At 37.0% G+C, this 25,267-nt stretch overlaps 1 protein-coding gene across 2 annotated transcripts in view; it reads left to right on the top strand.

Annotated features, from left to right (window-relative positions):
* Positions 1-3,276: 3,276 nt before the first annotated feature.
* The window catches only part of LOC131047644 (S-formylglutathione hydrolase), a 55,967-nt gene continuing 33,976 nt past the window's right edge, over positions 3,277-25,267 (top strand). The window contains exon 1 of one of the 2 annotated variants that reach the window (XR_009106267.2): positions 3,277-3,668. Coding sequence is in view for 1 of the 2 variants with exons in the window: in XM_057981431.2 (XP_057837414.1) it covers positions 3,528-3,668 (141 nt within the window). In the remaining variant the exon portion in view is untranslated. The remainder of the gene's footprint in view (positions 3,669-25,267) is intronic. The other variant, XM_057981431.2, reaches the window with a different exon arrangement.

Here is a 25,267-nt window from a genome sequence, read left to right as displayed (position 1 = left end):
ATCCACCTCCATACAGACGTCTTTCTGGATGTTTTGTGTGAAGTGCTTAAAGATCGTTTGAAGAAGCCTCACGAGGTAAAATTTGTTGTAGAAGATAATGTTCAAGCTGATATTGAAAAGAAATGTGCATATGCTTAAAAGCGACTGTCATAAGACATTACAAATATGAGAGACTGTGTTGCAGAAGCAGACATAGTGTACAAATATTGCCTCCAGTGGCCGACAACTATTGAAAATTTCAAAGCTAAGATTGATTCTATTGAATTTGAGTTAAATTCCATGTGCAAATCATTTGATATCTTCAATGATGCAGATGGTGAACAAAAGAAGAAAATCAGTTCTCTACAGTCAGAGCTTATATTTTATCAAAAGTAGAAAGAAGATGTGGTGAACATGTTTTAAAGGTGGAAGAGATTGTTGAGGCTAGGTTAGAACATCTTTCTGGTCTCCTTATTGAAGCTGAGAAGTGTGTACGAAACCCTGTTGTTCTTAGTTCTTTATCAAAAGTAGTTGATGAAATAATCAAGAATGACACTTTGAGTTTGAGTCTTCATTTGGCAATAAAATCTTGGAAGACTTTCTTTCCAGAATTGAAGAAGTATACAAGAATCTTTCAGAAGCGTAAGTGAAGTATTATTTCTTTTGCAATGCAAATTTTGTTTTTGGTAACCCATTTTGCTGGTACCCTTTGTCCTTGATGTCAAAGGGGGAGAAATATTGTACATTGGGAGAACTGCTATGTATCGAGGAGAAATATTGAGTTTTGTAAGGAAGCATTATCTAAGGGGGAGTTAGGCAAGGTTTTGATATAAATGTTTTGCCATCAATGACAAAGGGGAGATTGTTATAAATACTTGTCTTAGTTGTCATTGATGTCAAACCTAGTAATCTGGATTGCTCTGGATGTGTTGCAGAACAATGGAAGATAAGTATGTATCATGTGTAGCAAAACAGTGGAAGATAGGTATGTATGATGTGTTGCAGAACAGTGGAAGATATGTATGTATGTTGCAGATGACAAATTCTATTGCTCCAAAAATATCTTTTGTTAGTTTGAGGATACTTTTATCTTGATGAGAAAGATTTGGTGTTGGTTGTGGCAATTGGTTTTGTACTCCAATCATTCATGAAGTTCGATAGTATGTAGTTGGCTTATTCAGAAGTGCAATCCTTTGCATTACTGTCTAGATGTAGTACAATTTTTGATATGATTGTTGTCAACAATTGTGTAGACACCCAAATCTGTCCACTTAATTAAATATATTTATTTGATTATTTAACCTTTTCCAACTATTAATTAAATTAATATTTAATTAATTCATCCCAACCCTCTTCTCTTATTAATTAAATAAATTATTTAATTTATTTGATTTAATTCACTTAACCAAATTCAACAATTAAGAAAAAACTAAATCATATTTGTTTAATTAAACCCATCTCTCACATTTAAATAAATTAATGTTTATTTAAATCCCCAAATCCCATCTCTCACATCTAAATAAATTAATGTTTATTTAAATTCCTAAAATCCCCTTTCTCAAATAAATTCCTAAAATTGCTTCCCCACTTACACTTTCTAGAAAATGCAAGTTGCAAGTTAACCTTCCTCCTAATCATGTCTAAACCCCTATTAGTAGCCTATTCACCCTTTAATGGTTTGCACATTCCTAAACTCAAGAATTAAATTCCAATTGAGAAATTTGGTATTACTTTTCCAACTTTGATTCGAAGGGTGTTCTAACATGTTATAGTGCCTCCCAACTACCTATTTAGTTACTAGAATATTCAACATTATCAATCCCATAGAAGGACATGCTTACAAAACTCAATGAGAGATTAGAGTAAACAAAACCCTATTGATTGACCTTGAATGAAAAGAACTCATATATAGTTGTACGAGGGGTTGGGCCTAAAGGAAAAATAATCCTAGACAACCGAGGAATAAGGCCTAACACAAAACTTTTATAGAGGCAATTCAAATCTCACACCACTAATCTTAACTTTTTGAAGAAGAATAACATCAAAATGACATGCCATTGTCATGTTTTACACTTGATGCTTTCTCATAGGGATGGACATCCCTTGTGTATTTTATGTCTAAAATTTACATAATTTATTGGGATGTAGGAAGAATGCCCACATCCTTGTCTAATAGGAGGGCATATGAATTGTCAATTGCAACAACTTGGCTATTAAAGGTAGGGGTTCTTGTAGTGGACTAATAGTTGGAGGGGATTGATATTGTGACCTTGACCTTATGATGATGATATCTAATGGAGGATTAGGTAAGAGAGGAGAGGTCCTAAGACTTCCTCTTGAAATGGAAAAACTACTATGTCCATTGAGTTCTTTACACTTTTTAATCATTTGCCAACTTTTGTTAAGGAAACCATCCATGTAGTATAGGGATTTTTAGTGAATGATCAACTAGGACTAGAGTGAGGGTGTCAACATCAGAGTTAAGGTTTGTCCAATGATAAAATTATTGTTGAAGTGAAACCTTAAAAAAAAAAATGGTAGCGTTGGTTGCAATTAGAGATAACATCTAATATGCTATATGAGAGAAAAAAATAATCATATCACCTTGTTAGTTGCCTCCTCGATGTGGTTGTTGATAAACGGTCTCATGTGGGTATGTGGCATGCTCCATGAAGAGAAGCCTCATTCCATGAGCTTTGTCAATACTGTTTGGAGTAGTTGCAAAGGAGTGGATGATGGGGAGTGGGAACTAGAGATGATCAAATATGATTATAGGGTTTCATTAGAAGGGCCAAGGCTTGACATTAGGTGGTGGTGTAGAGAGGGTGTTAATTCTAAGGTCATGTTACAACTAGGGGATTATGAGTTAGGTTGACAAAGTGACATGATACTAGACATAAGATTGATAAAATGAATAATAGAAAGGAGGTTGGTAAGAAAAGACAATCTATCGTTGAATTCTATCTCAACAAGAAAGATGAGACAATCTATTTTTATAAAAAAATTCTTTTATAACGATATACTAAACAATTTATATTATTAAACTATATTTTAATACAAATTATCAAAAACCTCAAATTTAACATTCTCCAACATATTTCTTCCATCTCCTAAATATTTAGAAGCACACATTTACCAATCCACCATGCCAAATGTGATTTTATTTTGAAGGCCTCGCCAAAATAACTCTTTTGATTTACCCAAGGATATGATCAACATTTTTGGAGATTTCTCTGATCAATACTCTAATTGTGTAATTTCTCTCCCCCATCCAATAGATATATATAGTTAAAAAGGAAGAATCATAACTGGACCAATCTCTTGATTCTTTTGTACGTTAAGATAAGCTTTAATGGCGACCATAATGGCCCATATTCTTCTCCGATGTGACCTAATCACGATCTAAATATGCACATAATAAGGCCTGCATGTGATCACACCCTAAACAAGATTTATACACTCAAGCCCGTCAAACTACCAGTAGAACGAAGAAAATCACAGTGGAAGATCAGCGGAGAAGACTGAGATTATTGTTAGGGCATTTGAAAATGGAAGGACCCACCGAGATCAGCTGCAACAAAATGTTTGATGGATTCAACAGACGATACAAGCATTACAGTTCAACACTGGGTTGCCATATGACATTTACTGTCTATTTTCCTCCTGCAGCAGCATCCCAAAAAGTTCCAGTAAGTCTTTTGCTTACTTCTTTTATGACTATTTTTTGTTTTTGTTAATTATTCTCGTCTTCTGAGTTTGATTGAGGTTGTTCAATATGTTTTATTCAGTAGTTTTACTGTAACTATTCACTGGAAAAACTGGTTATTATTTTATTTTGAGATTTGTTTCAGATTCATGTCTGCTGAGCTCAATATTGTCCAATAACTTTTCACCCTTCCCTCTTTTTTCATGTAATTGAACTGTAATCATTGAATAGGAAAATGGGTTTTTTCCTTTGGTACTGAAGTATTCTTCAGATTCAAGTTTTTCGAGTTCACGAAATGCTTATCGATATATTTTTTGGCGGGTAGTTTAATTTTAAAGATTAATTAGGAAAATGGTTATCTTTTTTCCTAAAATTTTCCGCAGGTTATTAATTTTTAGTTAAGATCTTGGCGTACAATGTGCTTGCCCGGTAGGTTTACTGTGAAGACCGAGGAAAGAAACTGCATCTTTTGAAACTTTTTAAACTGAATTTTGCTTTAGTCTCTCGCCTTCCAAGTTTAAATCTTCTAATCGATGTGTTTTGGGTGGGTCTTGGACCGTAAATATTGATTAGAAAATTGATAATTTTAAATTTTTTCATTTAGATGAGCAACGTTATCCAGGTTCGACACTTGAGATGTCTATTCAGGATTTAAACTTAAGATTTTTTCTTTGAAAGCTGCAACAATTTACCATTTAGGCTCATTCAAACAGATTCAAGTTCTTTTTAGTTCATTCTTGCAGATCAATGATGAATAAGGTATTTTATTAATGATATCAGATTTCCACAATCCATAAATTTAATCAGTGTTAAGCTTCTGGATTAGATTGCGTGCTAGTTTTTGAATCAATGTTTCGGATCACACTCCCTGATCCATCATGAGTGTTAAGATATTTCACCCATTTTGAATGTTAAACATGTCTCCTGGTGATTTGAATCCAGCATTCTGCTATCAAATACCCGAGCTTTACTTCTTAAGCCCTACTAGATTTGTGTTTACTGAATTTTATTCTACGTAATCAATGTTTTTAAGTTGGTATTTTATCTGGAAACTGGGCATACTTTAGAAATTGAATTGGTTTCATTGCTGAAGGGGAATTGTGGTTAATAGTAAGCATTTTAGGATTTGATCTTCACTTATTTGCTAATGCCAAAGTGGAACGGGTACGGGTATGGGTGTGGGTGTACAGTTTGCTGGTATGGAGTTTTTTGAGGGATGGGGTACAGTGTAATAACACCCATAAGGCGTTAGCTTAAATCCAAAAGAAAGTTTTGCGATCATTCAAATCCTAGCTCATTCTGATCACCAAGTTTCCAACGTGGGCAAGACAAGAGCATATAGAGACTAGAATGAGGACAATGGAATTTAACTGAAAGATATTGGTGGCATGACAACCAAATTACATTAGAAGCAACATATAACAAATAAATTTATCTTAATCACCCCACATAGATACGACTTATTCGGAATTTGTATGGCTATAGATTTGACCAAATGAACAACATACAACAAAGATTATCAACTAAATGGATTGAGAGAAGTACAACTTGCTTCAGACTTTTAAGTCTACCATTTCTTCACAAATATTACAGCTTGTAAAGTGTTAGCTCTCCAAATCAAACACACTAAGAATCACATTAATATTATTATGCCTCCATAAACCCCCAAAACTGAAACAATACTGAGAACAAACATGGATAAACTGAGCAATCACAGAAAATTCACACCACAGTGAAAATAAAACATTTGAAAATCTTCGTCTGATGAAGCACACTGGCAATCCTTGGATGGAACTGCGCTAGAAGTGTAATGTCTTATTTGAATTTTTAATCCTTGGGCAGGAATATTTTGTAATATCCAATCAAGTTTGATTTTTTCATTTCTATACAATAATATATGCACTGGAAACTATAACTTTTTCCAGTTGGTATTTCTGATAATTGATTGAATTTGCATAATTAAATATCTCTTTTAAAGATGGCAATCAGATTTGCTGATAAACAACAAGTGTTATTAACTTGAAATTTTAATATGTCTACCAGAAGATTAGTCAACTTAGCACAATGTTGATTTCCGTGTGAAATTACTATTGAGAAATTTTGGGTTTCTGTCCTTCAATTCTTGCCATGAGGGGTTTCAACCTCAGGTTAAATGGACATTAGTTCAATGCTCCAAAGAAGTAATAAGCAGATAATAAAAGATGTATTATTCGGTGTCTCTTATATATTGTTTTCCTTCAACAATCATGATTCTTCACATGCCCCTTGATCGTGTACCTAATACGATTCTTTATAGGTACATGGTCACAATTGGGCTCTGTTGTGATGATTTCCCACATCGCCCCATCGCAAATGGGAACCCCCACTTTTTTCCTGCTTTCTAGGATAGTGATATAGTCTTTGCTATTAGCCTTTGCGTTGAAGAGGTGTGGTTTCTCAAAGTAGCCAGGAGCTAATTAAGTCAAGTCTCTCCCTCTTGATTAAGTGAAGTTAGTCAGTTGTCAAAGCTTAGGAAATGAATGATTATATGATGATCATTCCATTTGATCATCATCATTGGCTTGTGAGATGTGAGATGAGGTGTCTCGGGCAAAATTTGACTATAGGAAAATTTCCTTTGCTCTTCAATGGCACTGACAGTCACCTCCTTTGCTCTTCAATGGCATTGACAGTCACTTCCTTTGCCCTTCCTTGGCATTGACAGTCACTTCCTTTGACCTCATAGAAGCAATATGTGAGATGAGGTATCCATTTGAGCAATATAGGCAAGGAAGTTTGATGGATGAATCCCTTAGATCGGAGTTCACTGAGTATGCAAGATTTCCTTGTCATCCAAGAGGGTTGATTGCACTTTGTCAAAAGGCAGGTCGCATAGGCTAAAATTTGGTTAAGCATATGAAAACTTCCTTTGCTCCCTGGCAAGAGCGATGTCACTTCCTTTGCTCCCAGGCAGGAGCAGCAGCACTTCCATTGCTCCCTCATTGGAGCGAACTTCCTTTCCTTGCCACTTAGGAGGTCCAAGATGCCTTGAATTGCAATATGGAACCTTGGTCAAGCAATGAATTTGATTTTTAACCAGCAACCTGAAAATTTGGCTAAGTATGTGCAAACTTCCATTGCTCCTGCTTGGGAGCGAACTTGCTTCCTTTGCCAATGGAAAGGAGCGAATTCACTTCCTTTGCCAATGGAAAGGAGTGACACGACTTCCATTGCATGCTTGAAGGTGATTTGGTGAACTTGAACAAATGAAGGAACAAATTGATGAAGACATGATGAAATGATGCTGGAAAGTTTGAAGTTTATGTCATTTCCCTTGCTCTCTCATTGCAGCAAATTCGCTTCCTTTGCCAATGGAAGGGAGCGAACCTACCTCCTTTGCCAATGGAAAGGAGCGACATGGTCTAAGGCATTCTTTGAAGATGATTTGATGAATTTACACGCATGGAGAACAAAACCTTAAGGCATGAATTGATGAAAAAGTTGCTAAGAACAAGCTGGATGGCGAATTCAATGCACTTCCTTTGCCAATGGAAGGGAGCGAACTTCCAATAACCACGCCCAGCAGCACGAACAAACACATTTTGGCACCAAAATTTGGATTTAAAAAGAAAATGTCTAAAAGCCAAACAAGTCGGCCACTTAGGGAAATGATATTAATTTTATTTAAGCCTTTAGAAGTCGGCCTATAACCCAAAAGACACATCTTTCCTTCAGGGACATATAAATGCTAAGTCAAATCATTCATTTAATCACAAATGCATAAACTTCTCCTTCTAAATAGCAGAGCAGCGAATTTTAAGAGCAGAAGTAGCGAATTTAATCATCAGCAAGGACCGAATTCAAAGGCAGAGCAGCGAATTCAATCACAAAGCCAGTGAAGAACATAACAAGAACAGTGAATTTCATCACAAGTAGAGCGAATCTGATCAGGTGCAAGACGAATTCATTTATCCACCTCCAACATCAGCGAAATTCCTAAGCACTATCAGACATATCTTTGGATCAGGTGCATCAATTCAAGGTCAAAATCGTCCAAATCAGAGATAAAATCAGACCTTGGAGATGAAAATCAGAAATTGAACAAAAGAAACCCATTTCAGATTTTAAGATTGATATTGTGCTTGATCAAGGTTTGTGTGTTTTTCAGGTTATAGAAGCAAGGAAGAAGGAACTCTATCACTTGAAGGAGATGAAGACTCGCACATCAATGCCAGCATGTTCAAATCAAAGACAAGTGGGACAGGAGGTCAGCATCAATATCGGCAACATGAGAGATAGAGTAAATACAACATGAGAATGAAGGCACTTAAGGGAGAAAATTGTTCACAATCTTGAATTTCCTCTGGATATCCAAGAATCATTGCCTGTACATCAGGTGATTGTTCCAAAAGAGTTAGTCAAAGTTAGAAGACCGGTTTGAACAACATGATAAAATTTGGGAATGTGCCTTCATCACCATCATTGCTGAAGTTTGGGATGTTGAGTATCAACAGATATTGCTCAACACATTCATGATGATGAATCAAGTCTACAAGCAAACTGAGGTATCATCCTCGTCACCATTCCATCATTCAGAAGGTTCTACATCAGCATGTCCGGATTCAATGAACCAAGCTCATCCGTGGGGGGCACGAACTTTGAGCTACTTACCCTCACATTTCATTAGTTCACATTCAATATTGAACCCAAATGAAAGTTCTCATTGGCTAGGAGTCTGTTGTAACAAACCCTAATTAGGGTTTTCATCTTGTAATCTTGGCCATTGATCTCAAATCGATTCGAGCCTTTGAATTGTAATGAGCTCTCTATATAAGGCTCAAACTTCTCATTTGTAAAAGTTAATGGTTAATAGTTAATAGGAGGTTAATAGCAGAAAATAGCGAATAGTAGATAGCAGCTGGAGTAGAGTAGGAGGAGAAGGTAGGAATTGTTGCCAAAGTTGTAAATAAACTTCCTTTTCATTGAAGATATGGTGAAATGTGTTATTTCAACAAGCTACATGGTTTCTACTTCTCACTTGCTTTCATGTTGATTAGTTGAATGATAAGAGTGTTGTGCATGATTCACGGTGAAACTCTCAATCCATACCACTAGTAGTTTGTTGATTGCAAATTCGCCTTGTGTGGTCAACTGGAACTCTTAATGAGCTTAACTTCAATTGCTACTTGCCTCATTGATATGCATCGTCTTGATGGTGTCTATGCCGTTGGTAGTGATTTGAACATCATTTTGCTCTCCTTAGAAGATCACACTAGCTTTGTGGAGTTGTTCGTTGATGGTGAAGCAAAGCTTGGTTGAATTTCATCCAATTGTTCATTGTCTCTTGCATTCTTAGGAGTAGCGTAGTCTTCCTAAACCCATCTCTTTTGCTCTTTTTTTATTCTCCAAGCAAGTAGTTAGAATCTAAGTTCCAACAATTCAAGCATTCAAGTATTCGATGTAAGTCCAAGTATTCGATGCAAGTCCCCTTGGATTACCAACAATCACAACGACCAACTGTGCTTATCCACATGTCGAGACCCGACATTAGGAACCTTGGAGTCTTCCACTTGATCACATAGTTTAGCATTTGGGAGGACTTTGCTCAAGAGAGGATAAGATACTTTTGGGTATTTTTTTTCTGTGTTTGATTGTGCCTAAAAAACACATCAACAGGTTCATTGCAGGAGACTATCATAAATGAAAATAGCTTACAAACTAGGGATTGTTACTCGTTTATTTAAACAACAATTAGTTTTAATACACTAAATACATACATCTTCTAGGTAAGGGTTCAATCTTTGATTTATTAATATTGAGTGTCCAAGAGCTTCATCCCTATTTAAATTGCATGAACATTGATTTTCACTTCCTCCCTTGAGCAATGCTTGTATCTTAGCATCCTCTATGCGAATGTGGTGTTTTATAGACAATGATTATTTTGCCAAAGCTGACTTGCTTGCCCTAGTGAGGCAAATGTTTGCATAATGCTCCTTGACCATTGTATTAATGGATTTATCTATCTCACCTTATGCTAAATTATATGAGTATTTGATCCCATAGAAACTACTTTTTACCTCGTAGAAGACTTAAGAGCCTTTATAAACTTGTTTAATGGAAAAAGGTAGTTTTTATTTTCTTGTGTCTTAGAATATTAGAAATCTATCTAAGGAACACCAAAGGAACATTTGTTGATGTTAGAATCTCTAGTGGACTCAAGCTCCCAAGATCACTTGTAAAAAAAAATATTACTTCCTACAAGTGACCAACAAGAGCAAAACATTGCGTGATTATGGTGCACTAAAGATGTAGGATCTATTGATCAAAGATGAAAATGCACATACGATGCCTTGCTTACAAAGACAAGGTTTAGACAAGATTGTGATATATGTCTTAATCCTATGCAATGAGACAACTAGTGATAAGATAGGATCATGTGACAACTAGAAACTTCTAGAAAGATTCCTAGACCCCTCAGTGAACTTGACATGTGGTGTGAACATGTGTGAATAGGACTTGTTGTGATGTTTTCACACATCGCCCCATTGCAAATGCGGACCCCCACTTTTTGCTTGGTAGCGTAGTTGTCCTAGCTTACCATCTAGCTTGGCAGTAGTCCCTTTAGTTACTAACCTTTTGCTAGTGGGAGATGCAGTGCCTTCGGGTTAGGTCTGGATGTCAAGTGAGTAAGTGGATGCCCTTGGGCCATAACTTAGAGGTCAGGAACAATCAAGGAGAACGGAGCAGACTGTTGATGTAATAGCTGGGTTGGATCCCTTCTAGGGCCGACCTAGCACGTATATGTTACTAATTGGCCGTTGGCCTTAGTCACGCCTTATATGCGATAAATATAATATAACTTGTAACGTGTGGGGCTGACCCTATATTGGGCGCCAAACCTAAAATATTATGTTGTAATTAAATTGCTCTCCTTGAAAGCCGACCTAGGGTGTATTGGAAGGCTATGACACACATATATACAAAGCATCCATCATTTACACAGCGATCTCCTCCAGCAGTTATCAGCAAATTACATCCTTATCAGCAGCGAATCATATCCGTAGGTCAGCGAATCATCTCCCAAGGACAGCGAACTACCTTTTAGAGACAGCGAACTACTTCCAAGGGACAGCGAATCCATTCAGAGGCAGCGAACTTCTCCATTATCAGCGAATGGTGTTTATGATCTGTCTTTCTTGATCAGCATTGAAGCATATTGCAGATAAGTACATTGTACTGCTGTGCCCTAGTTTGGATTCATCTGTGCATATACTGCTGTTTTAAGTGCTTCAAGTATGAAGCAGATTTGTAAAGATACCTACTGATTATTGCATAATAAGATCTGAGATTATTGCTGGGTTTTTCACCTCCAAGAGGGAAGTTTTCCCAGGGTATTTTGGTGTTCTTTGTGTTCATTGTTTTGGTTCTCTGTTATTGCTATCTATATTTAACAGTCTGATCTAAAATTAACATTGAACCCGCTGAACCCTTGACTTGGAGTGAACTCAATGAGGAACAATATCATATTGAGAACAGATTTGGGATCAAGTGCTTGAGAGTTTTGAGATTGCCCTGGTCAATGAAGATGAAAGTGATTTAGAGGCAAGTTGAGTGAATGATCTTGGTGCTGATGGTGAATGATGTGATTTCCACGTTTTGTCCTCACCACCCCTATAGCCTAGCCACAATGTGTCTTTACCCCCCCAAAGCTTGACCACTTTGAGTGAGATGTCTTTACCACTCTAAATCCCCAATCACTTCCCACACTTAATATCCTTGGGCATCAAAATCCCCAACCTTTTCTCACTTCATGTCCGCCTCCCCTTATATCCCTAGTCATCATCTTGCCTTGCACCTTCAAATTCCCGACCATCTTCCCAAAATGTCTTCATGCGCCTAAAACCTTGGGCAATCCCATCAGCATGTCTTGACCACTTCAAAAGCCCGATCATCATTGCAAATCTGGCATCACATACCAAAATTCCCGCCATCTCCTTAGCATTCTATCCTCACATGTCAAAAAGTCCAGCAATGTCATGTCCTGACCTCATCAAATCCTCGGCCAGTCATGAGCTAATGTCTTGACCTCTTCGTATCCCTGGCCACATGCAAAATATCCTCACATGTTGAAAAGCCTGACCATATTCACACTTTGTCTTGACAGCTCAAAAAGTCTGGCCACATCTTTAGCAAGGTGTCTTGACATGTTAGGATCTGCAGCCAAGGGCAGGTAGCTGGAAGATCAGACCTACAGATTTGCCTACCACTTGGTGAAAGTCTCAATCAAACCTCTAAGAAGTCAATTCTCAGACTGAGAACATGTGCAATCAGACTTTAAAATATCAATGGATCAGACCAGGGAAAGATGGGACCAAAAATCAGAACTTAAAAAGCATTATTCTCAAGATTGATGTCTTAATTTATTTGTGTTTGCTTTTCAGGTTCAACGCTGGATGCGAGTCAACATCATTAGGAGCTAGCCCACATAAGGGGTAAAGATCAAAGTGAAGATCTTCATAAGGCAAAGCTGGATCAGCATTCAAGAATATACAACATCAAGACTCAGCACTGAAACTTAGAGGGAGAACTTCACAAGGGATAAAAGGAAAGGACAACATCAAGTTTGAAAGCTTCACTGCATCAGAGAGAGGTAACAAAGATATTACAACACGAAGGATAATTGACATAAGGAAAAGACCTAATTACAATCTTGGATTTCCTTTGGAAATTTGAGAATCATGGCCAGTATAGCAAGCCGGTAATGCAAGACTAAGGTTTCAAGGTCAAGAGTAGTCAAGGTGAAGGATTCCAGTGTTGAAGGGTGAGACATAGTATGAAGGATGAATAGGTGAAGGTGATCAAGTTAGGCAAGATGATGCAATTTGGGAATATCTCCCACCATCATCTCATTCCCTGCATCATCATTGCAGGCACTTGGAAGAGTATCAAGAGTTATTGCCCAAATCACAAACACTTGTGATGAGTTACAAGGAGTAAGATGAGGTGGCGCCTAGTCATTTTCAACACAATCACATCATTCCAAGTCAAGGCATCCAAATTCAATGCACTTGACTCATCCAACGAGGAGGATAACTACCACATATGGGCACAAAGTTCGATTTACCTAACCTCATCATTCATTGGTCGGCATTCAAAGAAGGATATGTGTCCTATTTATTATAATTTTAACATTGGTCAAGCATTAAATGCTATGCAATGGGTGTAACAAACCCTAATTAGGGTTTCTATCTTTCAATCTTGGCCATTGATGTGGATTTGATCCAGTCCATTCATTTGTATTGAGAGCACTATGAAAGGTTCCACTCTCTCATTTGTAAGGGTTAATAATTTAGTAATAGACAATAGTTAGATAGCAGCTAGAATAGAGTAGGAGAAAAGGAGATTGTTGCCAAGACTTTGTTGCAAAGAGCATATTATTTTCATTGAAGATATGGTGAACTTCATGTGTTGATTCAACATTTGCATGGTCTCTACTTCTCATTTATTTTCATGTTGATTAGATGGATAAAAGCTATCGTGGATGACTGATGGTGAAATATGCATGTTCATATTACTTGTATTTTGCTGATTGCCAAATACTTTGCATGGTCAACTGAACTCTTTTAGTCAACCCCAACATCGATTACTACTTACCCATCGATATGCATCGCATTGATGGTGTCTATGTTGTTGTTGATGATTTGAACATCATAAGATTACCTTCGAAGATCGCACTAGCTTTGTGGAGTTGTTCTTTGCATGGCAAGCAAAGTCTAGTAGAGTTTCACTCATTCATTCATAATTTCTTACATTCCTAGGATTATTCTAGCTTTCTAAACCCTCATTTTTTTTTCTTTTTTTTCAAATCAAGTACATTCCCATGTTCCAGCCACATTCAAGCAGGAGTTCATGCAAAACGTAATTCCCCCTTGTGATTTCAGCAATATCACATCCACCATTGAGCTTATCCACACGTCAAGACTTGACATTTGGGAACCTTGGAGTCACCTCAAGTGATCACTTACTTCAGCATTTGAGGAGAATTTGTTCAAGAGAGGATAAGATACCTTGGTATTTTATTCTATGTATGAAGTGCATAAAAACACATCAACAAGACCTAACTAGGAACTAGTTAGATAATGTTGGAGAAATGAGACAAAGCCTCAAAACTACAGACAATTTTTTTCATTCAACAAAAAACATCAACCATTACTTAACATTGCTTTATAAAGCCTTCCAACCAACTAACCTCCATAACTACCTTACACTAACAAAAACTAACAAACAACTAATCTTATTTTATTATCTACTTACTTATGATATGTACTATTTTCGAACACCCCCTTTAGTACTAACATAGGTATTTTTTTGGTTGCTCCCTTTCAGTGAAAAATATTTATTGGATGTTTATTTCCATTGAAAATACATCCAATTACAATGTGATCTTTACATCAAGAAGCCTTGATTTCCTTTTCTTCATTGCATTCAAAATGATGTAATTGCTCTATGCAACACAACATTCTGTGCTGATCCCAAAAGGAATATGAATTGATCTTGACAATATCGATCATAGCCTTATCGATTTTTGCAATAGATATATTCAATGCAAAAGTTTAGAGCTACCACATATTTTGGAATTAATAGAAATAAATGAGTGGTTTGTAGATATACTATAACACCACCTCCGCATCTTGCTTATGTGCATGCCTAAGGTGTTCATCATGATCCCATTTTTTTCAATCACTGTCACTGAAGCAAATCTTTCCTGCCGTTAAAACTGTTTAGTTGCCTTGCACATTCTGTGAAAAGCTCGGCAGAAACCATTTTTCTAGATGCATATTTTGAAGACTATGCTAAATTGTTTGACAAAATGCCTGAAAAATTGAATGATTGCAGGGCTTGCAAAACAAAGATTTTCAAAGGACTTAAAAAAACTTTCAATAAAATGCAATTGGATGGCGTAAAGCCAAGTTCTACAATCTTGCTTGCACATTCCTTTCTTGCATTGAATTGGGAGCTTTAAAAACAGCACATGGATATCATCAAAGCACAACAAAATTGCAATTTTTGTCACCCATTTCGATTTTGTCTGCTCTGGCAGAAATACATGTAGAGTGTGGAAGCAAATAAAGGGGGCATGCTAATTGTTCAACAAAATACCTCAAAAGAGTTAGGGTAAAATGGAATAGGATGGTCATAGGATATCCACATATTTAGGGTGCAATTTTTCTTGGCTACAATCTCTGCAATGTTGTGAAACTTTGGAGAATGGATGATTGAGCTTGAGTAAATCTCATTGCAAACAAGATATATTTTCTTTGTATTTGCAAAAGCAAGCAGCATCCTCAATGTGTCTCTGTTTGATATTGTGCCCAATAGGTTACATGGGTTTGTTATGAGAATTTCTTTCCAATCTTCTTTAGATCTTTGGCTCTTTTGAATGCTGATTCCATTGCATATTTGGTGATTTGGAGGTTGTTTGAGCTGGAAGAATGGATTGGCTCAATCCTGTGTGCCACCTCAAATCTCCATCAAAACTATAGTCGCAAAATTGTAATGATGGAAGATTTAGTTGCCATTTTCAAGCTTGGAATTTTTACACCTTGGCTGAATCAAATAATGTGGTATTGATCTTCACTTTTGACAGAAACTTCAATGCTTTGCCTCCTTTGCAGTCATATACAAAAATCTTCGAAACCATGGTTGATAAAATCCAGAGATACATGGAACACCATAAAATGAAATTCACATTATTTTTCCCATTTCTATAACTGCTCCAACTTCACCAAAACTAGATGCAAAAAAATATACACAAGAATTTTGACTTCATAAAAAATCAATATAGGGGCATTTATTGAACAACTAGAAAACGAAATCTAAGCATGAACACAATGAACACAATGAAGGAAAAACTGTGGAAAGAGTGAACAAAACGGAAGAAAGAAAGATGATGCACATGAATGGTGGATGCCAACGAGTTTGCTGCGAGGGGCATGGGATCCCAACGAGAATCGCTGACAAGCATGGCATGAGTGGAGTGAAAACCAGAGAGGCCTCTTTCGAAACTTGCTTTGATGCCAAGTGTTGGAGAAATGAGGCAAAGCCTTACAACTACAAACAATTTTTCTTTCAACACAAAACATCAACCATACATAACAATCGCTTCATAGAGCCTTCCAACCAACTAACCTCCATAATCACCTAACACTAACGAAAACTAACTAACATCTAATCTTCTTCTATTATCTACTAACCTATGTAATGTACCATTTTCTTATAGATAATGTGTCTTGTTCATGCTACAAAGAGGGAAAGCGGATAGCAAATACCCCTATTCACACTAGTAGTTGAATTCTTTGACCTTTGTTTCTTCCTTGCATGTCGAAAAGCCCTTGCTATTTGTTTACCCTTGTCATTCTTAACAACCATAGTCATATGCTTAATTTCCTACTACAAATGTTCTGTATTAAATATCCTAAAAGTCATAGTGACTAGAGTCTTGAGAATACTTGCCTTTTGCACAAGGTAGTTGTTAGAGATTAGGGTCTTGGGAAACTGATTGTTTAAACATATAATGTAATATCTTGCTAAGTTTTTTTGCTTAAAATACAACAAACCCTAGCTCATAATCATAATAGTTTGCACAATTAAACATAAATATGAAATCCTTATTACATCTTGATGAAACTGACTTAGAAATTGCAGTTTAATAGTTTATTCACTAACTCCCTATAATGTTTGGAATATAGCTCAAACAAGACCAAATTAATCCAATGTGCGGCTTCAATTTCATCCCCAAATGCGACTATGCCTCTCTTAGTAAAATGCCTTTGAGACAACTCAAAATCTTTGCCCTTGGAATGTCATGACCAATTGCTAGTTGAAAGGACATTTTCAAGGTAGCTAGGAGACATGTCTTTGACCCCCTGGGATGTGTCTTGTGGATTGGGACACATCTTTGGTATCGAAGATGCGGTCAGAGATGTCTTTGCTTGCAGGGGACGTCTTCCTGTAGTCTCATGGTGTCTCTTGCCGTCTCTCCAAAAAGAAAATAAAAAAAAAGAAAATAAAAAATCTGAAGTTAAATGTTGAAGATCAATGCTCTGGCATGTGGTTTGGAGGCATCGGGCTTGCCGTTTCTGTGGGTGCTGCACCTCCCTAGCTTCGCCAAGGAGCGATGTTGCACTTTAGTCGTTTTATTGGAGATATTTGCCATATTATATATAGGAGTTGACGTAGGAGCCGATGCAAGTGATAGAGTTTGTCGGAAAAATATTGTTAATACCATTAATAAACAAAGAACCTTATATTATGTTTAACTTATTTATAATATAAATATAGTATGTTTTAGTAAGTAAAACATATTAATGAGAGGAAGGAAAGTGCTATATATATATTGTACTTTCCTTCCTCTCATTAATATGTTCTACTTATTTATAATTTATTGATTATTGTTGCTTCCTTGTACATCTTTGGATCATGCAAATCCTATACCTTAGCCATTAAAGCATATGGTTTGCATGTTGACGTCTTAGTATCTAACACATTTATCTTCACTAAAGCATCACAAAGGGTATGCTTGTCTCATTCAGACATTTTATTGCACTACTAGAGGTTTCCAACCTCTCCCGTGCAGTCTCTTCCCCCATGTCAACCTACTCAATGATTGTACTTCCCTTCCTCTCATTATCTATTTTGAGTAATATCAAATTTCGACTAGGACATGCATTTGGTGCTTGAATATATGGAATTGTGGTGTTCTTACCATCTTGTCTACTCTTTTCTTCATCAAATACCACAACTTTGTGATCAAGTACCTTCTTATTCATCAGATCCCAAAGTCTCCATGCCTTGACTTTTCAATATAATCGATAAAGAAATGCCTCTAACTCTTGGCATCAAGGTTCACCATGTTTTCATTAGTTACACAGCCAGAAGTAGCACACTTGAAGACTATAAAATGAGACTAGCGAGGCTTTAATGCCTCTCCAATTCTGCAACCAAGTCACCTCCTTCACAACCTTTGTTGGCATTCTATTACCAATATATCAAGCACATTTCACCTCTTTTGCCCAATGATCCTTAGGCAACTTCTAAGCTTACAGCATGCACATGGCTATCTCCATGACTATATGATTCTTTCTCTTAGCTACCCCATTATGCTGTGGAATGTGGGGAATTGTCAATTCTCTCACAGTGTTATGTTGATTAAGGAAATTTGTGAACACCTATTTGATATATTTGTACCATTATCTATGCACAACTTGTTGATCCTTCTAGATTAATTCTCCACTTCTTCCTTGAAGACTTTGAAAGTAGAAAACAACTCATCCTTCATTAAAAAGTAAACCTATGTATTTCTAGTGAAGTCATCAATGATGACCAAAATATACTTTGGACCACCATTTGAGTTTACTAGTTGTGAACCCATTGAGTTATTGTGCACCAACTCAAGTTTCCTTGATGCTCTCCATGCAATGCTCTTATCAAAGAGTTATCTATGATGCTTCCCATACACACACCATTTACAAATACCTTGGGATGCAGTGACATGGAACACCATGCACATTGTTATAAGTTAACTCTTCAAGAAAGCAATATTTTGGTAGTTAGGGTGTCCCAACCTCTCATGCCACAAATGATTAGTATTATCATTAGTGCAATCGGTGCCTAAGTACTCTAACCACAAATTTTGTCAAAGATCCATTAGTTATCCTTCAAAGTACCAATTGTGACAACAAAAGATTTGTTCTTTGAATCTTTAAGCTAACACTTGTTTCCAAAAAAGTCAATCTTGTATCCTTCTAAAGCAAGTTGTTGCATTGAAAAAAGATTTTCCACCATTCTAGGAGAATACAAGAGATTGTCAAAGAATCCACTCTTGGATTTCACTGTTCCCACACTAAAGAACTGTTTTAAATGACCATTGCCAACTGCAACATTCTCACTACTGCCTCCTTGTTTTTAGGAAATTAAAGTACCTTTTTCATGGCCAATGTGCTTATAGGAACTTGTATCAAGAATCAATACAGTGCCTTTTTAGTAGCAGTAACCAACATTATCATGCCACTTGCATCGCCATCACTCGAAGTAGATGTCTCTGTGACTTATGTAACAAATTTTTCCACTCTTTTACCCACTTCTTCTTGTCTTGCAAGTCAAATTGGACATTTTGATTTACTATAATCTGCTAATTTTCTACAACCATAACCAATGCCCTTAAATTACAACTCTTTCTTATCAACTTCCTTAGAAGATTGATTCCTATCTTGTTCCCCCTTTTTATATGATTTGGAAGTGAGTTGAGAGGTTTAAATTGGATTGGTTTTTAAGTTGGGCACATGCTTGGATTTATTGCTAGAATGGAGATACAGTAATTTTGTGATTGGAAGATAACTCGTGGGAATTCTTGGTGATTGTCTGAAACATTACTACAGTACTTGTGGAGGTACTAACTTATCATTGCTTATTGTATGGAAGTTCGGGCATTAAAATATTGTTGTGTATCTGTGGTTGATGAAGTGCCTTTATTTTTTAATGAAGTAATGCTAAAGGTGGATGATGCTGCTGAAGCCTGATGAAGTGTTGTAGGTTGCATTTTGCTGACAAAGTGACTGCTGAAGCATATCCTTTGACTGACGAAGTATTCTAGGGTGTATTTGACAAAGTGGCATAAATAGCTGCAGAAGTTGATGGTGGCTGATGAAGTTTGAAAAGAGACTGCTGGAGGATACTAAGTGCTTCTGAAGTGTTCAAATATTCTGTTGATGTACATGGGTGGACCATGGGACAGTTGTGTTTTGAAGGTTGACATGGCCATTGATTTTGGAAAAGGCTGCATGCGTTTTCATTGCTCACATGGATGTTTTGCGCAGCGAAAAGTAAAGGAGGCAACTGTAGTTGTTTTAGAAACAATCACTAGATAAGACCATGGTTGCTGATGTGAGCTAGGTGGCCAATAAATACATAAAATTTCTTGCACAGCCATTAGAATTTAAGGATGTGCAATTCAATGGATTTTTGGGCTGTTGGGTAGTTGCAAATGTCTAATTGTTTTATTTGTACTGCTGCTCCCAGGGAAGTCAAATGGACAGAGGGGAGATAAAAGGGAAAGCTTGGAGACAATTTGAAGTTTTAGTTGACTCACGGAATGACTCTTGCAGCAGATGCAGACAGAAGATAAGGTGTTTCAGAGTTGTGTGTTTTAAGGGACAAAGAGGAAGTAGGGGAGTGTGATTAATTAAATGGTAACACTCCAAAAATACCGTTGCTGTGGCATCGTAATCCTCTTTTGGTATCAATTTGTTATGGATGCTGTAGGCATACCCTTCCTGGAGTTGTCACTTGTCTTGGGTTTTCTCCAGAATAAAACTATTGTGTCATGTGCTTTGTTATTTTTTCCCTTCATGTTATTTGTTGTTGCATAGTGTTTTTGCTAGAGTGGAGCATGAGTTAACTTGATAATCCATAGTTATCGAGTCTTTTGATTATAAATCCAACGATTATGGATCACTATGTCCATTCTCATGCTTCTTATCCTTTTCATTCTTCATAAATTTTTTCTTCCTATGAAAAGTTCAGCCCTTCAATGCAGACACAAGGGCTTGTGGGAATGGCGAAACTAGTAGACTCAACCATTTCAAATTATATTATTCTATCAATATGTATTTCTTGGGCACCTCTCATGATATGGCGCCATAAGGTTTTGTAGAAGGGAGCACATCCACTTATCATCTTGCCAAGAGGCTCCTCCTAGAGCCACAAGCTTGGCCCTATACTCTTCCAACTTATTCAGATAGATGAGGATATTGTGCTTATCCTCAACCTTGAGACTACCTAGGGCCATGGTCAAAATTCACCAATTGATTGTTGTCATTTATCTCCTACATCTCTTGCAATTCCTTCTAAATCACATATGGAGTACCACAATTAACGACCTAGGCCTTGATGGGAGAAACAGCATATTGATTTATCTAGTGCCATAGTTTCACAAATTGACAGGTGTCACTAGTGTCATACAACTTTTGCAATTCCTCCTAAATCATGAAAGGGATTACATATTTCATTAACATTACTTCAGATTTTTGGCAATTGAAGCCATATTATTATTGCGCCAAATTGTTTTCAGGCAACTGAAGCTTAGCTGAACTTTGGCCGACAATGTCCCAAAACTCATGTTCCAACAAAAAAGTTGTCATGTTGTGTTTCAATTTAAACTAGTTCTCACTTCCAAGGAGAATGAACTAATCCATGGTGCTTGTGTCCGAGTATAATAGGTCTCAAATGTTTAAGGTGTTCCCATGTCACTCCTAAATGAAACCTGTATTGCTCCAACTTATCTTTTCTGCCTTTCAATACGCATGTAACCCCAATAGCTAAACTGCCAAATATGCCACACCTTCCTATGTAGTCATTGGCATGTGGAAGAGTGGTGACATGTAAAATCAATTCTCTCTATAAATCAAATCTTCCAATACATCTAGCAGTACTTGGAAGCAAAGTGGTACAGGAGAGTAAAGTGGCATGTGAGCAATGGTATGGAAAGGTCTTGGGTTTGTCTAATGGTGTACCTGCTCACAGAAGGTACTTCAAAGCTAATTATACCATAAAGGTATGTGAGAATCGGAAGGCTTAGTTGCCCCTCTAACACCATGATTCTCTCTGCATCAAATATATGGTTTAAATGACAGATCACTGGAAGAAGAAAAATAGAGTGGAGATAGAAGAAGAAGACTGGTTTGAGTTTTGCAATTGTTTTATTAATTTTTGATTTTATACCTCAGCAAGAAAAGCACAATCTAACAAAACAAAACTGAATACTTGAAAAAAATGAATGAAACTTGCAAAATAACACCTTGAAAATATTAATGCACCTCAGCAAAGATGGATGAAAAAGTTGAACTTGGAGACTTTGAAACTGAAATTTGAGTACACCACCACACCACGGTAGGCATAGTCTATAGAAAAATATGTAGTTTAATTTTTTTTTTTGCTGAGAAATGTCTACAGATGAGAAATATATGGCATTTAAAATCCACCTCCAAAGGGCATTTGCAAGTATGTTTAAGCCCTTGGGGGTTGACCACATGACTGTGGGGTTCAAAAGTCAGTTGTTCTTAATGTGACTAGGGGCTAACAGAAAGCGTTTTCACAAAAAAGCTTTTCTTCTATACGGTATGGCTAAAGAACAAGGGCTAAATATCAAAAGGACTTAAATTTCATGTTTAACTTTAAACGAAAAACCACAGGATACATAGGGATGTGTCCCTTCCCATTATGGATGCATACCTATACTAGGGATGTTTTGGGGACATGGGGATGCCTTGGAAATGTCCCTCAGCCCTCATTTTTGTACAAAGCTATCTCAAAACATTCTAGAAACACATCAATTTTTTAGGGATGACAATGATGATCCCCAAACATCCTAGGGATAGCCAAGCACCCCCACTTAAAAACACTTGAAAAAAGAGGCCTTTTTAGATTAAAAAATCAAAATGTCTTTCTCTATGGGTCCCCATATTGTTGTCAGCCCTGAATGGCTAACATAGCCTACTTTATTAATTTGAATGATATTATCATATTCTTCATCATGTTCGGATACTTGAAGCAAACAATTTATAATGAGGATCCTAATTTGGGATTAAGTAGCATATCAAGCCCATTGTGACGTGGTGGTCGAACACTATGAACACCCTACTTCATATGGCAGCCTTTGCTCTAAATCCCAAAATTTATGCACCAATGAACTTGAGAGTGCTTCATTTTAAAGATGAAGAGGTGAAAGAAAGGTTAGTGAAGGCCCTTTGAAAGATGTGTTCAAGTGAGGAGTAAATTTTATTTCAAGCACAATGGCTTGCCTTTGCTAATATTTGTGGTCCAATATTCAACTAACTATAGGTGAAGGTTAATAGAGATTCATTAGCTCAAACCGAACCAATTGAATAGTTGACATGGCATGGCAAGGATGGCCATACACCTTCTTTCATTGGTTATTAGTTTTTCTTCTACAAAGAGGAATTGGTCTACATACAACATCATCCACTCTGTCAAGAGAACAAACTTAACTTGTTTTGTGAAGTAGTTGGTGCCCATGCATAGTGCCTTGCAACCTTAGGATTGACAGATTTCTAAGAATAGATCTTGAAGATGTCACACAAATTGGTGAGGAAGAGGTAAAAGAGATGTTGGTGGGTGCTCCGTTGGATTAGACAGCCCTTGGTATTGGTAGTGAATCAAACTCAAAGTCTGATTTTGATATAGGCAAGGATGAGGTAGAGGCATAATAGTAGTAGATCTTATATTGCCTACATTTTGTAATTTTGTACTTGTAGCCTTCTGGTCTTCTCATTTTGTCATATTTTGTATATGCACATTGGTAATGAAAACTTAAATTTAAATGATAATGAATCTCATGCAAACAACGTGCATAAAAAACAAACTATGCCTTCATTCCCAAACCCAAAATGTAGTATCATGTTAGGAAAGCCACTTTACAGAGGACTTGTGTATTGAATGAAAAAATGTCGTAACACTAAAATAAACGAATTAAAAATGAGTACATTAGGTATCTTGACTTCAGTAACGCATTGTCTGAAATCTCAATTATACAGCAGAATAGCTTCAGTTATAATTGTAGTACAACTGACCTCTTCAAATAAAGTTACAAAACCAGTTACCTATTAGATATAGTTCTTGTGGGATAAATCCACACACCCTAAACACAGGCATCAAAGCACTATTACTTCATTGGTTCACTTCTAGGCATTAAAGCACTATAGGGCATAACTTCAATGCAACATTAGTATTTGAACAAGCAGTATTTAAAGTTAAATGTATCTTGGTACCTTTCCCTCAACAAAATTTTCATTATTCCTTTACTCACTGGAATTGATCTTGCCCCTTTTGGATTAGTTATTGACATTGCTTGTGGTGTTATTGTAGCGTCATAAAATTGCGACCCTTGCAATTTTGACCGCGTTTTAGGTCCTCACCCTAGCGACTGCATTTCCCTCCTCAATTGGGACCCCTCTCTGCATCATTCTTTCGGATATCCTCCTGTTTCAGCCCTTGCATCACCTTGTGACCCTGTCCAAGCCCCAAAATAGGGCAGACAGGGGCGTGGCGCCCCTGTCCCCCTTGGACAGGGGCGTGGTGCCCTTGTCCTCCCTCTTTGTGTGGTCCCAAAATGGGTCCATCTGACCCTTGGACCCAATTTGCTCTTCGGGATTTAATTCCTCCTATGTCGGTCTTTGGTGAGATGAAAATTAATTCTCCTAGGCAAGTATAAAAGGGGATCTAGTCCTCTCATTTTCATAAGCAAGAATAAGCGAAAATTGGGTAAACAAGTGGAAGGTCTCCATTATCGTCATCAAGCGTTCAAGTGTTCAAGTCTTCAAGCATCCATCAAGTCTTCTTCTTCATGTGTCTTCTTCATTCATCCATTGGAGCAACATTACAACATTCATTTGCAAACATGTGTGTGTGTTAGGCTTTTGTCATGTTACATGCCATTTCATGCAACACTTGTGATTACATTCAAGAAGCAAAGCAACCATCATCAACAAATTGCAGATCTACAAAGTATACATTTCCATTATTCACATTTAAGTATTTGCAATTACTTTCTTTCAAGGTTGATTCCTCAACTGGGGTTTGACTAAGGCAAACCCCTATCCACAACCCTTCTTCCCTTCTTTTCTGTGTGTAGGTTGCAGTTGCGCAGCTGTAATTGCAGGTTTAGGCTTCATTTACAGAGACAGAAAAACCCTTTTTGATGCGCGGTTTTTTCGGAGGACCGTGTGCACACGGTCCCGACGACTTTTCTCCAAATGTGCACATGGTCCCGACGGCTTTTCTCCAAATTTGCAGGGCAGGTCCGTATCAGTCTAAATACCCTCAGGTCAGAAGTTACAATGCGATCCCAAATCGGTAGCTCCTTATTTCACCCATTTTGTCTTCATTTTCTGCATAGTCAACAAGTCAACTCTTTTACTTACCAAAGAAGGTAAATTGCATTGCACCCTTGCAATTAACTTAGCATTCAAATCCTTATTCACTCTAGGGTTTGGATCTAGTGAATTCAACCCCTCTTTTGAATGTATCTCCCAAGTGAAAATCATCCTAGTGATTTCCTTTCTCTCTCCTAGGTGGGGAATCACTAGGGTTCAATTTTCCACTTTACAGTTATATAAATATCCTTGATGAATTTAGTTATAATCAGGTAGAAACTGAATAGTTGAAACCTGCATAGTTTTCCATATGTTGTCATCTTCCTCCTGGATTAGTTATTGACATTGTTTGTGGTGTTATATAAATATACCTGATGAATTTAGTTAGAATCAGTTAGAAACTGAAGAGTTGAAGCCTGCACAGTTTTCCATATGTTGTACCGATTAGGTTTGTTTTTTTAGTTGTTATTGTGTTCAGAACTTATAAATTCCTTTTTATCTTCATATATGTACCATGAATTAGAATATGCATGTGTTTGCATAGCCAATTATACGTATATCAGTATGGAACCAATTTTAAGTTGTCTGGCATTTCATCTACTGGTTGGCTGGAATGCTAAAAGATGCACAGTTAGATTATTAGCCAGGTAGATTG

The sequence above is a fragment of the Cryptomeria japonica genome, chromosome 10 (genome assembly GCF_030272615.1).
Source record: "Cryptomeria japonica chromosome 10, Sugi_1.0, whole genome shotgun sequence".
NCBI classification, from domain to species: Eukaryota; Viridiplantae; Streptophyta; class Pinopsida; order Cupressales; family Cupressaceae; genus Cryptomeria; species Cryptomeria japonica.
The sequence above is the reverse complement of the archived record's forward strand: the minus strand, read 5'-3'. Positions and strand labels throughout refer to the sequence as shown.